The sequence below is a fragment of the Megalobrama amblycephala genome, linkage group LG2 (genome assembly GCF_018812025.1).
Source record: "Megalobrama amblycephala isolate DHTTF-2021 linkage group LG2, ASM1881202v1, whole genome shotgun sequence".
Taxonomy (NCBI): domain Eukaryota; kingdom Metazoa; phylum Chordata; class Actinopteri; order Cypriniformes; family Xenocyprididae; genus Megalobrama; species Megalobrama amblycephala.
In genome coordinates, this window is record NC_063045.1 from 24,007,389 (window position 1) to 24,019,371 (window position 11,983).

At 35.2% G+C, this 11,983-nt stretch overlaps 1 protein-coding gene across 2 annotated transcripts; it reads left to right on the forward strand.

Annotated features, from left to right (window-relative positions):
* The first annotated feature begins 534 nt into the window (after positions 1-534).
* ssuh2.2 (ssu-2 homolog, tandem duplicate 2) lies at positions 535-11,720 on the forward strand. 2 transcript variants are annotated; one of them, XM_048167312.1, is made up of 13 exons: positions 535-688; positions 1,090-1,142; positions 1,644-1,733; positions 1,821-1,890; positions 5,830-5,959; positions 6,047-6,107; positions 7,996-8,114; positions 8,198-8,260; positions 8,347-8,435; positions 8,695-8,787; positions 8,882-8,987; positions 10,872-10,979; positions 11,356-11,720. In XM_048167312.1, exons 1-13 carry the CDS (start codon positions 666-668, stop codon positions 11,497-11,499), a joined length of 1,149 nt encoding a protein of 382 aa, XP_048023269.1. In that variant the 5' UTR covers positions 535-665; the 3' UTR covers positions 11,500-11,720. The 2 variants fall into 2 exon arrangements, with proteins under 2 accessions (XP_048023269.1, XP_048023263.1); XM_048167306.1 differs by lacking the exon at positions 535-688 and adding an exon at positions 729-769.
* The last annotated feature ends 263 nt before the right edge of the window (positions 11,721-11,983 follow it).

Below are 11,983 nucleotides of genomic sequence, written 5' to 3' on the forward strand. Positions count from 1 at the left end.
GCATGTATGCTATAAACTGTAAAGAGCTGTTCATATCAAGGACGATAACTAACAATAACCATCTGCAGGTGGTCCAGCGGCCATGTGTTACAAGTCCCTTTCAGAAAATTACAAGTTCTACATACATTTAATGTTACATTGCTTAGTAGCTCACCAATTGATTACATTTGTGACTAAAAATAGTAAGTTTAAGTAAATATAGGCCCAATAGAAGCCTAATTAAAATTAATATTTGTTGTTGAAATGGTTTGTTCTCTACAGAAAATTAGCGCTGTGCTGTCATAAAAATAATGCTGAACCTGAATGATACTTATGTTATATTTTCTATAGGGAGACATCCTCATTCAAATAGGCTAACCGCTGAAGATATCTGTAATACATGCTGGTATACGCAAAACATCTGCCAGCACTGTTTAGGCTACTATCTGTTGTCGACGTTCAATTATTGACGCTATAAAGCTTAATAAACAAATAATAAATAAACAAATATTCTTTACAAAGTAATATAGGCCTAGTTTAGGGAGTTTAACATCGATGTTTGCCATGTAAGAGATGTCCTCTGGAATTTTCAACTTGAAAAGGATCTCAGGTTACACTGTTACTCCCCTCTTTCTTCCTTAACTCTCGCTTCTCACAAACCGAAAGTTAACCACTCGCGCGAAAGGATGGACAGTACGCATCTGCTGAGGTATGTTCGACAAATTTAACGAAATTATGAAGGGAATCCCGTTAAGAAATCATAAATGCTGTTTAACAGAGAAATTGTCAGGTATATGCATTTAATTACCATAACGCAACAGCGTGTAAAAGTGTTATCTCTGAATCTCGGAAATGGCTATTAAAATTTATGACGAACTAAGGCTCCGGTCGCTTTGTAAAGGCAATGAGGCATTTACGTGTTCTTTCTTTCTTTCTTTCTTTCTTTCTTTCTTTCTTTCTTTCTTTCTTTCTTTGTTTATTTATTTCTTTCTTTATTTCTTTCTTTATTTATTTATTTCCAATGACATATAGGCTGTGGTGTCGACCTGTATTTTGGGTAGCGATGTGGTAGTAGGCTAATAAAATCATATTGTTTTGGTTTTATAACAGTGACCAGGATGAAGTCCACACTGGCCCATCATGTCCTGCCGGATCTTATGCAGGTAATCAAAAAATATTTCCTGAAGATGTACTCAAATATCCCTAAACAACCGCAGCTTTATACTAGTCTACAAGTAACACATTTAGGTAACACTTTGTCATGTCCTTGATACACGTTAATTTATGCATAATTACATGCAACTAACCTTAAAGCAAACTTTAATCCTAACCCTAACCCTATATAGGCCTAGTAAGTAGTAGGCTAGTTAATTTTACTGAGAAGGCTACTTAAATGTAGCCTAATTACACTCTTATCAAGGACAACTAAAATAAAGTGTAACCCACATAACCACGTTACATAATATTTAAACTGAAATCTTTTAAAAATCTTTTAAAAATAGTTCACCCCATTTTCACTTCAACAAAAGCTTCATTCAGCATAACATTGCAGAAGCATGTTTCCTGTTTACCCTTCTTCTGTGTCCTCATAGCACGGATAACAGCTTTAAAGCAAGTTTAAAAAGACTGTATGGTGAAATAAATTTGTGATGTACATTAAACAGATCCAAACACAGTGGCAAATGATGGGGCGACGGCTCCTCCTGCAGATTTGATGCCTGTTGTTCCTGGATATGAAAGTTTGGGACCTAATGGTGAGAATAATTTCAGTAGCTTTATTTGAAACAGAGAGCAAAATGTTGGTCATGAACATGACAGTGGATTTGTTATTACATCCACAGTTATTCCACCGTCAGATTTTGGATCGGTGCAGCCACAAGCCCCATCCAGTGCTCCAGAGAGACGCTTTGAGTAAGAGCTCCAGCACTTACACAATAAAATGATTCATGATATCACTTGAATTTTCAAAACACAGTTGAATGAGCATCATTTATAAATGTAGAGCACATTATTCACTCTCTATATTGGTGCATTAGGGCTTAAAATGCTTCAGTAAGTGGAAAATTGAAAGAAATATTGCCCAATGTGTCTGTCTTGTTTCATTAAGAATAATTTGAATGCACATCACTCTGCAATTACAGTTTTTATGCTAAGTAGGAGTTTAGTGTTGTCTCTTGTATTTGGTCATGTTGGGGATTTTTCCTGCCTTGCTTGACTTGTTTTCTTGTCATGGTGTGAATTTATGAATGTGGCAATTCTCGATTTATTTAACTCCACCTAGTTCCTTTGTCATTGTTAGAACACTAGACCCAAGTTTGGTCATGTATTCTGTAATATAGACTTAAAATTAAGTAGTGCAACATATCTGAATGCTGCATAACCAGGTAAAAGAAAGAAGAAACTTGAGTCAGCAAGACATTTAATGATCAATCAGCCAAACTAAACATCCCCTCTAATGATCATATTGGAATAGGAAATAAACACACACACAAACGTACACACACGCACACACACACACACACACACACACACACACACACAGACAAAACATAAGTGTACAAATGAATACAACTAAATGTAAGGATAAAGGATAAAGTGATTAATTATTATTGCAAATTTAATGAATGCATTAATAAATAAAAAATATTAATTTTAGTTAAAGGTGTATTAATATGGTTGTGTGTTTTTTGTCATTGGCCTATTTATTTATTTTAATTATATACTAAGTTTTAAATTTAGTTTATTTAGTTTTATTTATTTTAGTACTTAAACTAAATGAAAATGAGAAATGTTAACTTGGCAGCTAGTTAATGAAAATAAGTTTAAGTTCTTTATAATTTATTTGGTACCGAGCACCGCACATGACATGCAGGGAAAAAAGAAAACAGTAAATTGTGTGCACAATATAATAATTTGTTCCCTCATTTTTAATTTACTAAAACTTAACCACAATTTAGTAAAACTAGGGAACAAATTATTATGCCGCACGTACGATTTTGTAAACCGAGGGAATGAATTATTATATTGTGCACACGATTTAGTAAAACAGGGGAACAAATTATTACATTGTCCAAATGATTTAGTAAATCAGGGAATGATTTATTATAATGTGCACACGATTTACTTAAAACGAGGGAACGTATTAGTAAATTGTGCGCACAATTTAGTAAATTGAGGGAACTAATTATTATATCATGCACATGATTTAGTAAATCGAGAACACAAACTATTATATTGTGCACACAATTCACATAAAATGATGGAACAAATTAGTAAATTGTGCATGTTTTAGTAAATCGAGGGAACTAATTATTGTATTGTGCACACTAGCGCTACCACTTTTTTTCCAGAACTAGTCCGATAATTTTATTTTTAGTACTTGCAGATACCTAGTACCGATAACTGTATTTTTGTAACAGATGGGACGGGACAACGGAGTTGGAGATCCACGTGCAGGCTTTATTAATAAGAGCATAGTTGTACAGGCTGTTGGTCAAACACCAGCAAACAGTAACAAGAAGGCAAGGCAAGAGAGTAATCCAAACACAGGCAATATTGGGCAGAAAAACCAAAAGAATATGAATCAAATTAGTTGGCTTAGCAAATGGATATTTCCTTCAGTTATTTTAATGCCTAATTATGCATGTTAAAATGTATTATATGAGCTACTGTTACTTTCACTGTTCATATTATTGCTCTATCATAGTTTATCTTTGATTTATAAGCACAGTGAATATTTAGAGCTGCTCCAGCAGGGCTCAAACAGTGAAGAGCAGTGAGTTTCTTTTTGTCTTTTGCTGTTTCTTTCTCAACTGTTTACGTTCACTTAACCGACTATGTTTCACAAGGATACTGGCCTGGGGTGTGTTTCCCAAAGCGAACTATGGTCGCAAGTTTCGTCGTTACCAATAGAGTTCAATGGGACTTACGACCATAGTTGGCTAATGATGCTATTCGTGCACTGTTTGAGAGGCAGCTATCTGGGTGCGCTTTGGATGTTTGCGCACAGAAAACCTCTTGCAAACATCATGTGATTACTGTACTGCCTTCCTGTAATAATGTAGGGAACCACTTGTTTATACATAAATCACATAACAGTATAAGCTCTCTCTCTTTACGTTTGCGTTCCTGTTAACGTTACTAATATGCTCCTCGTCTCCTTTACTTTCTTTGCTATTGCCATATTTGACCAAACTACAAACTTTCCAGCGGTCTGTGAAAAAGAGAAGTGAAGAAGCTTATGCATCTGTGCCACTGTGCACTCAGTGCACTCCACATTTCACTTACCTGCTCGCTCACAGCAGCTATATAGGCATAATTATTTAATTTATTTAACATTATATTAAAGGTGCCCTAGAATTAAAAATTGAATTTATCTTGGCATAGTTAAATAACAAGAGTTCAGTACATGGAAATGACATACAGTGAGTCTCAAACACCATTGTTTCCTCCTTCTTATATAAATCTCATTTGTTTAAAAGACCTCCGAAGAACAGGCGAATCTCAACATAACACCGACTGTTACGTAACAGTCGGGATCATTAATATGTACGCCCCCAATATTTGCATATGCCAGCTCATGTTCAAGCATTAGACAAGCCAGTATTAACGTCTGGATCTGTGCACAGCTGAATCATCAGACTAGGTAGGCAAGCAAGAACAATAGCGAAAAATGCCAGATGGAGTGATAATAACTGACATGATCCATGATAACATGCTATTTTTAGTGATATTTGTAAATTGTCTTTCTAAATGTTTCGTTAGCATGTTGCTAATGTACTGTTAAATGTGGTTAAAGTTACCATCGTTTCTTACTGTATTCACGGAGACAAGACTGTCGTTATTTTCATTTTTAAACACTTGCAGTCTGTATAATTCATAAACACAACTTCATTCTTTATAAATCTCTCCAACAGTGTAGCATTAGCCGTTAGCCACAGAGCACTATCAAACTCATTCAGAATCAAATGTAAACATCCAAATAAATACCATACTTACGCGGTTAGACATGTTGCATGATGAACACTTTGTAAAGATCCATTTTGAGGGTTATATTAGCTGTGTGAACTTTGTTTATGCTGTTAAAGGCAAGCGCGAGTTCCGGGGCGGGGAGCACGAGAATTTAAAGGGGCCGCAGCCTGAATTGGCGCATATGTAATGATGCCCCAAAATAGGCAGTTAAAAAAATTAATAAAAAAAATCTATGGGGTATTTTGAGCTGAAACTTCACAGACACATTCAGGGGACACCTTAGACTTATATTACATCTTTTAAAAAGACGTTCTACGGCACCTTTAATTCAATAGGTTTACTTAATAGACATCCTTCATAGAGAATGAGTTTACGATTTTTTCCTGCATGTCATGTACCAGGCTTCGTATAAAGGGATAGTTCACCCAAAAATGAAAATTCTGTCATCATTTACTCAACCTCAAGTTGTAAAACCTGTATGAGTTTATTTGTTCTGTTGAACACAAAAGAATATGTTTTGGAGAATGTGGGTAACCAACTATATATCTCTGTATCGATTCATTCATTCATTCATTCTTTCATTCATAAGACCATAATCAATATTTTGAAAATGTGTCTGCTTGGTGTATGGCAGAGGTCTCCAAACTCAGTCCTGGAGGGCCGCTGTCCTGCAGAGTTTAGCTCCAACCAGCTCCAACACACCTACTTTAAAGTTTCTTGTATGCCTAGTGAGACCTTGATTAGCTGGTTCAGGTGTGTTTAATTGGGGTTGGAGCTAAACTTTGCAGGACAACGACCCTCCAGGACCGAGTTTGGAGACCTCTGATGTATGGGGTATGGGTTTTTAAATTGCACTCTTGACACATGTCATGTCCTCAGCATTCCTGCGATCAGTGAAGAACTTGCACAGGAGGCCTTCACGAAATATGTCACCAGCAAATGCTGTTACAGCTCTAAACCAGCCAAAGAGATGGTGTTCACAGACCTGCAGTCCCTCAACACATATCGGGTCAGCGTCAACAAACATTCAGATGCATCACATCAAACTATATATGGTGTCATGCTCACACATGCTGAATGTCTGTTTGTTTTATAGTACCGATTGGAGACTTTTACAGAATCTAGAACAACAGAGTGGGACAGTGAACCATACAATGGTGAGTAGAGTCACATTTTCAATCACAACTACATGTGTGTATATATATATATATATATATATATATATATATATATATATATATATATATATACACACATACATACACTGTCAGTGACTTGCTTGTCTCAATGAAAACAAGTGTGAAAATAAGTGACCATACTTTCTATACTGATGTTGTCAGAGGATCGACTCTAACATAGAAATATTGATACCGAATGTTTTAAATAGTAATTTTCTTACTTATTTTGAAAAGTATTGTGCAAAATAAAATGAACTGACAGCTCTCATTCAAACTGAGAGAGCTGATACTGACAGAGTCAGAAACATGACTATATATACACCACAACACAATATATTAAAGGCATAGCTGAATATGACATTTATTACAATGTTTTATGTGAAGATTGTTTTAAGTTCACTTAAATTAAAAGCTATTATAATATTTTTTAAGACTATTAAATGTTAAAAAATAATGTCTTTCAATTATACTGTGAAGTTGAATGGCTATACTAACTTATTTTGTTCCCTTAAAATTGATGCTGGCCTTCATTCATAGTACTTAGTAAATTTTAAAATATACCATCTTTATGTTGTTTTTACATTAATTTGGAGATTCAATGTGAAAATATGTATTAAATAATAAAAAATATGTTACAGATTTTAATGTTAGGTTCACAAAAAATGTGTGATTAAAGGTCCCTATATACTCACGGTAACGTTTTTTTTCGTTCTTTGCTTAGAGGTAAAAAGAAGAACAGTGACATACGGTTAGCAAACAGCCCGATGTCGCATACACTGCTGAGAGCGACATTTAGATGAATATGTAAATTTGTGCTGCGCATTTTTCTCTCAATAACAACATAAACACAACAAAAATGACAGCAGTGAGAAGCATCTGTTAAGAAACAGTTCAGAAAGCATCTGATCATAGCAATGTGGATATGTTTGTACCGGGTGTGCCGCACACATCCTGAAAAGTGAAGCCAAAGGATTTAGATCGCCCCTCGGTGGCTGGATACAGTATAGGTCATAAACCCTGCCCTCTTCATGTAAAAGAAAAATGGGATGCGAGCCAAACTAAAAAATCCATTACACTTCAAATAAATTTGTTCCAAAGATTGTTTCTGTCATTTTAGGCAAATTTTATCACGTTGATGTAAGATCAAGTGTTCATTTTTTAAAAAAGTTTGGTTTTAGTTAGCTATTTGGTACTAAAAAAGGGGGTGTGATGTCATGATTGACAACTGTGACTGACAGCTTCTCTGAGTGAAGTTGTCACAGAGGCACCAACAGACTTTTTTCGAGATATGATAATGTGGATAGTAGTTGTATATACCTTATTTTAACAAGCCTTCTGGAATAGAGTGAAGGTGTGGCATCCATGCATCTTTTTTTACAGTCTATGGTTTGTACCAATTCGGTACTCCTTTCAAGTCATGTCACATTTATTTATATAGCACTTTATACAATAGATTGCTTTAAAGCAGCAGCTTTACAGTATTAAACATGAAAAAACAGTTAATGTCAGTGTCTCTTTCAATAAGAATTACAACTTCAGTTTCTACTATAAAGCAGCTACAGTGTGTTCATGTCCGACCTCAACAGACTGAACAGAAGAAATGAACCAGTGAAGATTTTCATGTCAAAGAAGGCGGATCCTCAGAGCCACACCTACCTATTACATCATAACCACCAACCAGTGGTAGTTTGAAAATGTTTATCAGCCAGAGCGAACTTTTCCGGAAAGTTTAGCAAGCTGTTTTGAATTCTAGAAATGAGGTCCAAACTAACTTTGTTTTGGCCTGATTTTGTTCAAAATGACGTCACACCAGTTCGTTCTTAGATTTCACGTGAAGTATATCATTCAGTGTCATTTCATTTATCAGGTCAGGTGGTGGATGGATTTGGAGCGGCCCCCGGTCCATGGAGTATACCTGTGCCCGTCCCTTCCCTCTTTAAAGACTGCGAGAAAGCCGTCCGAGTTCCTCACACGTCTACTGTCAAAGTAACACTTTTTCAGTCTTCCATTCATCACATTAAATGAATAATTCATCGTGATTCATTTTTGTTGTTAAATTTAAAATTCAGGGTTGTCATTCATGTCTGAATCTTGGAAGATCTGCATGCAGAAGATGCGTAAATTCAGGCAGGGTAAGTATGACGATCACGTGTCGTTTTTAATATTTTGTAGGGAATGTTCTATCCATTATTTCATTATAATATTTCTATTATTACAGACTCGATGTGGACCGTGTAATGGCATGGGTTGGACTCAAACCAGTCAACGGCAACGCTGTACGATGTGTCAGGGCTCTGGCATGATTAGGTATGGAGTGAACTCTCTGGTTTTTAAATAGAGAAAACACTGTACAGCTTGATTTATTTAATTTAATTAATATTTTATTTATTCCATTTGATTTATTTTATTTTAGAAATTTCGCCTTTGCTTCTTTTTTGTTCGTTTTGTTTTGTTTTTCTGTAATTCTGCATCTCGCTTAACTAACGTTCTTTCGTATTTCGAAGTGGAAGTAGTCTTTTATAAGTATAGTGTGGAATAACCACTGATTAAATGATCTGTATTCCAGATGTCATTCCTGTGGAGGAGTTGGTTCAGTTACCTGCACAACATGCAAAGGGCAAGGAAAGCTCCTCTGCTTCATCAAACTTAAAATTACATGGTGAGAAGACATGCAATTAATACCACTAATCAGTGCAAACAAGCGAATGTACTTTCTTATTCATGCTTTTTTCTCCACACGTTTATCTTTTCAGGAAGAACAACGTTCATGTGGCTGTGATTGACAAGCGTTCGGGATTCCCTGTTGAACTTCTCGAACAAATTACTGGAGAGAAACTTCTAACTGATATGGCTCCAATGGTGAGCAAGGAAACATCATGGTGCTCACGATGTCTTTGTTACTTCAAGGGGTTTTCTGAATTTTAAGTTATTTGAGAAGTATGAAAACATATTGCAATTCCAAAACTCAAAAACACCCTCCCCAATTCAAAAAATTTGTTGAAACTAATATTGAAATATTTAATAATTAATATTTATTGAAACAAATTTGCGCTTTGTGATGTCACAACCATGAGTACACTGTCAACATTTACACCCTTATGATGTCTGTTAGGTGTTCAGAAACATTGCCTGCTGTGTAAACTATATTAAAAAAAAATCTGTTAATTGAAATAAAGCTGAAATTAAATTAAATATAAATATTAGTTGAAAAACTTAAATTAAACAAAAATTGTTTAAAGTTTGAGGCATTAAAATTATTAACTGGACATAAATAAAAACTAAAAACTAAAAGACCTAGTTCTGGCATGAAACTCTAGATGGCACAGGCTGATGGTCCTTAACTCATTTGGTAGCAGGGCCGGATCTAGGCATGGGCAGGGGTGGGCTGAGCCCACCCAAACAGAATTTAGGAAATCATTAATCTTTTTTTTTTTTTTTTAATGATTTGTGCATTGAATCAAAATATTCTGAGGTGGGCTGTGTGTTGAGAAGTTTGATGAAGGGCTATAGAATAACCAAACAATAAGGCTGTATACCAATAAGGCAATAGTAGGCTAATTTTGAAGGTGCGAATTATGGGGTGTTGTAGACTAAATTACTTGTAAATATTAAATTTCAATAGCTCTGGTTGATTGTTGACATGGAAGTGTCATTTGGCCGCTGGCATATAACCCGTATAAGCATTCACGCTTTCAACAATGTTAACATGTTTAGTTTCATAACTCTAATGATGAATTCATTTATTTTCAAGGGCAATGTTTTGCTGATTTCAGTTGAACACAGCATCAGAGCGCAGTACTGTCTTAATCGTCTCAATGGCTTTTTCCCTATCAATAAGAGTAAAGGATTATGTCAATGATACATCAAATTATTTAATTATGATACTTGCTCAGGTGGTTGCTGGGTTTCTTATCGCTATCAGTTTGCAACGTACAGTACTGTGCAAAAGTCTTAGGCCACCATAAGATGTTGTTTTAGCAATAATGACCATATATGATAATTTCTCAGTCTCTTTATTAGAATATGACCAGAAAATACAGGAAATTTGTATGTAGTATTAAAAAACTGAAAATGGCAATTATTTAGTGACCTCACTTTACACTTGAGCAATAGCAGGAATCTGGCTCTCTTAAACCTAAATGGCATGGAAAAGGACTGGAGGGCCAAGAAAACTAACAAAAAATGATGAGAAGAAGTCCAGGAGGTCACACTAAATATTGATTTTTGCTTAAAGAAGCCATTTTGTTTTGATTTTTCTTTTTTTCTTTGTTACATTTTGTTTACATAATTCCTGTATTTTCTGTTTGTATCGTAATAAAGACCAAAAAATAAATATGGGTGGTCATTAAACCATTGCTGGTGGTGGCCTAAGACTTTTGCAAAGTACTGTATATCTTGTGTTAATGAGAACACATATTGCGTGTTTATAGAGCTAAGCCATTCGGCATGGTAGCCTAGGCATACATAGTCAGGCAACTAGAACTAAGACATTCGGCATGTTAGACCAGGCTGACATGGTCATAGGCCACTAGTGTTAACCTATTCGGCATGGTAGACCAAGCATGGGGGGGGGGTGTCTCACCCTGTCTATGTTCTTCCATATGTGCAGATAAAATGGAATATAATGGAAACAATGTAATATAAAATAATGATTTGACCCCTTTAAAACATTTAGGGTTCTTCAAACATTTAGGGTTTGTCCTTGTTTGGCTTTGACACTAAAGTTTGGACTCATTGCTGCAGGTTTATCCAGTGGTCGGGTTCCCGGACAGCTCTGTGAATGTAGCGTCTGAAAGCGCAGTGAGGGAACACCAGGCTCAGTTCTCCACCACTTGTCGTATTCTGCAACAGGTTGAGTATAATTCATCTGATAAAACAAATCATTGCTTCTGATGAAACACCAAAATACGCCTGTCTCTTTAAGGCCAGCTCTCAGCCTCCACTCTTCTGGGAATTAATGATGTCTTCCTGTTGGCTCACTCCCATGGAATGAGTAAAGAAAGCAGATTAGAGCTTGTGGTTAATAACAAGTTGTTTGTCATTCTGTCAAGCAGTCTAAATATTCCCATATATTCAAACAAACTAAATATGAATGTTGAGAAAACCATACCTGTCTCTTCTCTGGACATTAAAAAACATTTTATGTAGAAAGTCAGAGACATAAGCTCTAACCGTGTGTTTTTTTTTTGTGTGTGTGTGTGTGTGTGTGTGTGTGTTTGTTTTCCAGAGGCAGACCATTGAGCTAATTCCTATCACAAGAGTGCATTACACCTGGAATGAAAAAACCTACATTTATTTTGTATATGGAACTGAACACAGAGTTTACACCAAGGATTATCCTGCTAAATGCTGCTGTTGCTCCATCCTTTAAACATGCAGTAATGGCTGCCTGTGCTGTAGCTTCTGCCAGATGTTAAAACAGCTATAATATCATCTTCATATTAATAGTTTTTTAGTACATATTTGAACACATTATAAAGAAATGTAAGCAAACTAAAAAAAGAACATGCATTTATATGAATCTTAAAAATGTTTTTCCCAAAATTGTGTTTATGTATCGAAATTCAGACAATAAAACTCGCAATTCTGCTATTTTCCCTCTCAATTCCGAGTTTATAACTCACAATTCTGACTTTTTTCCTCAGAATAGTGAGATCTGATTTTGGAATTCTGAGTTATAAAGTTTAAAATGTGATATAAAAGTGCACGATTTTGAAAAAAAGTTCTGAATTGTAAGATATATACTCGCAATTCTGAGCAAAAAAAAAAAAAAATATATATATATATATATATATATATATATATATATATATATATATATATATATATATATATATATATATATATATATATAT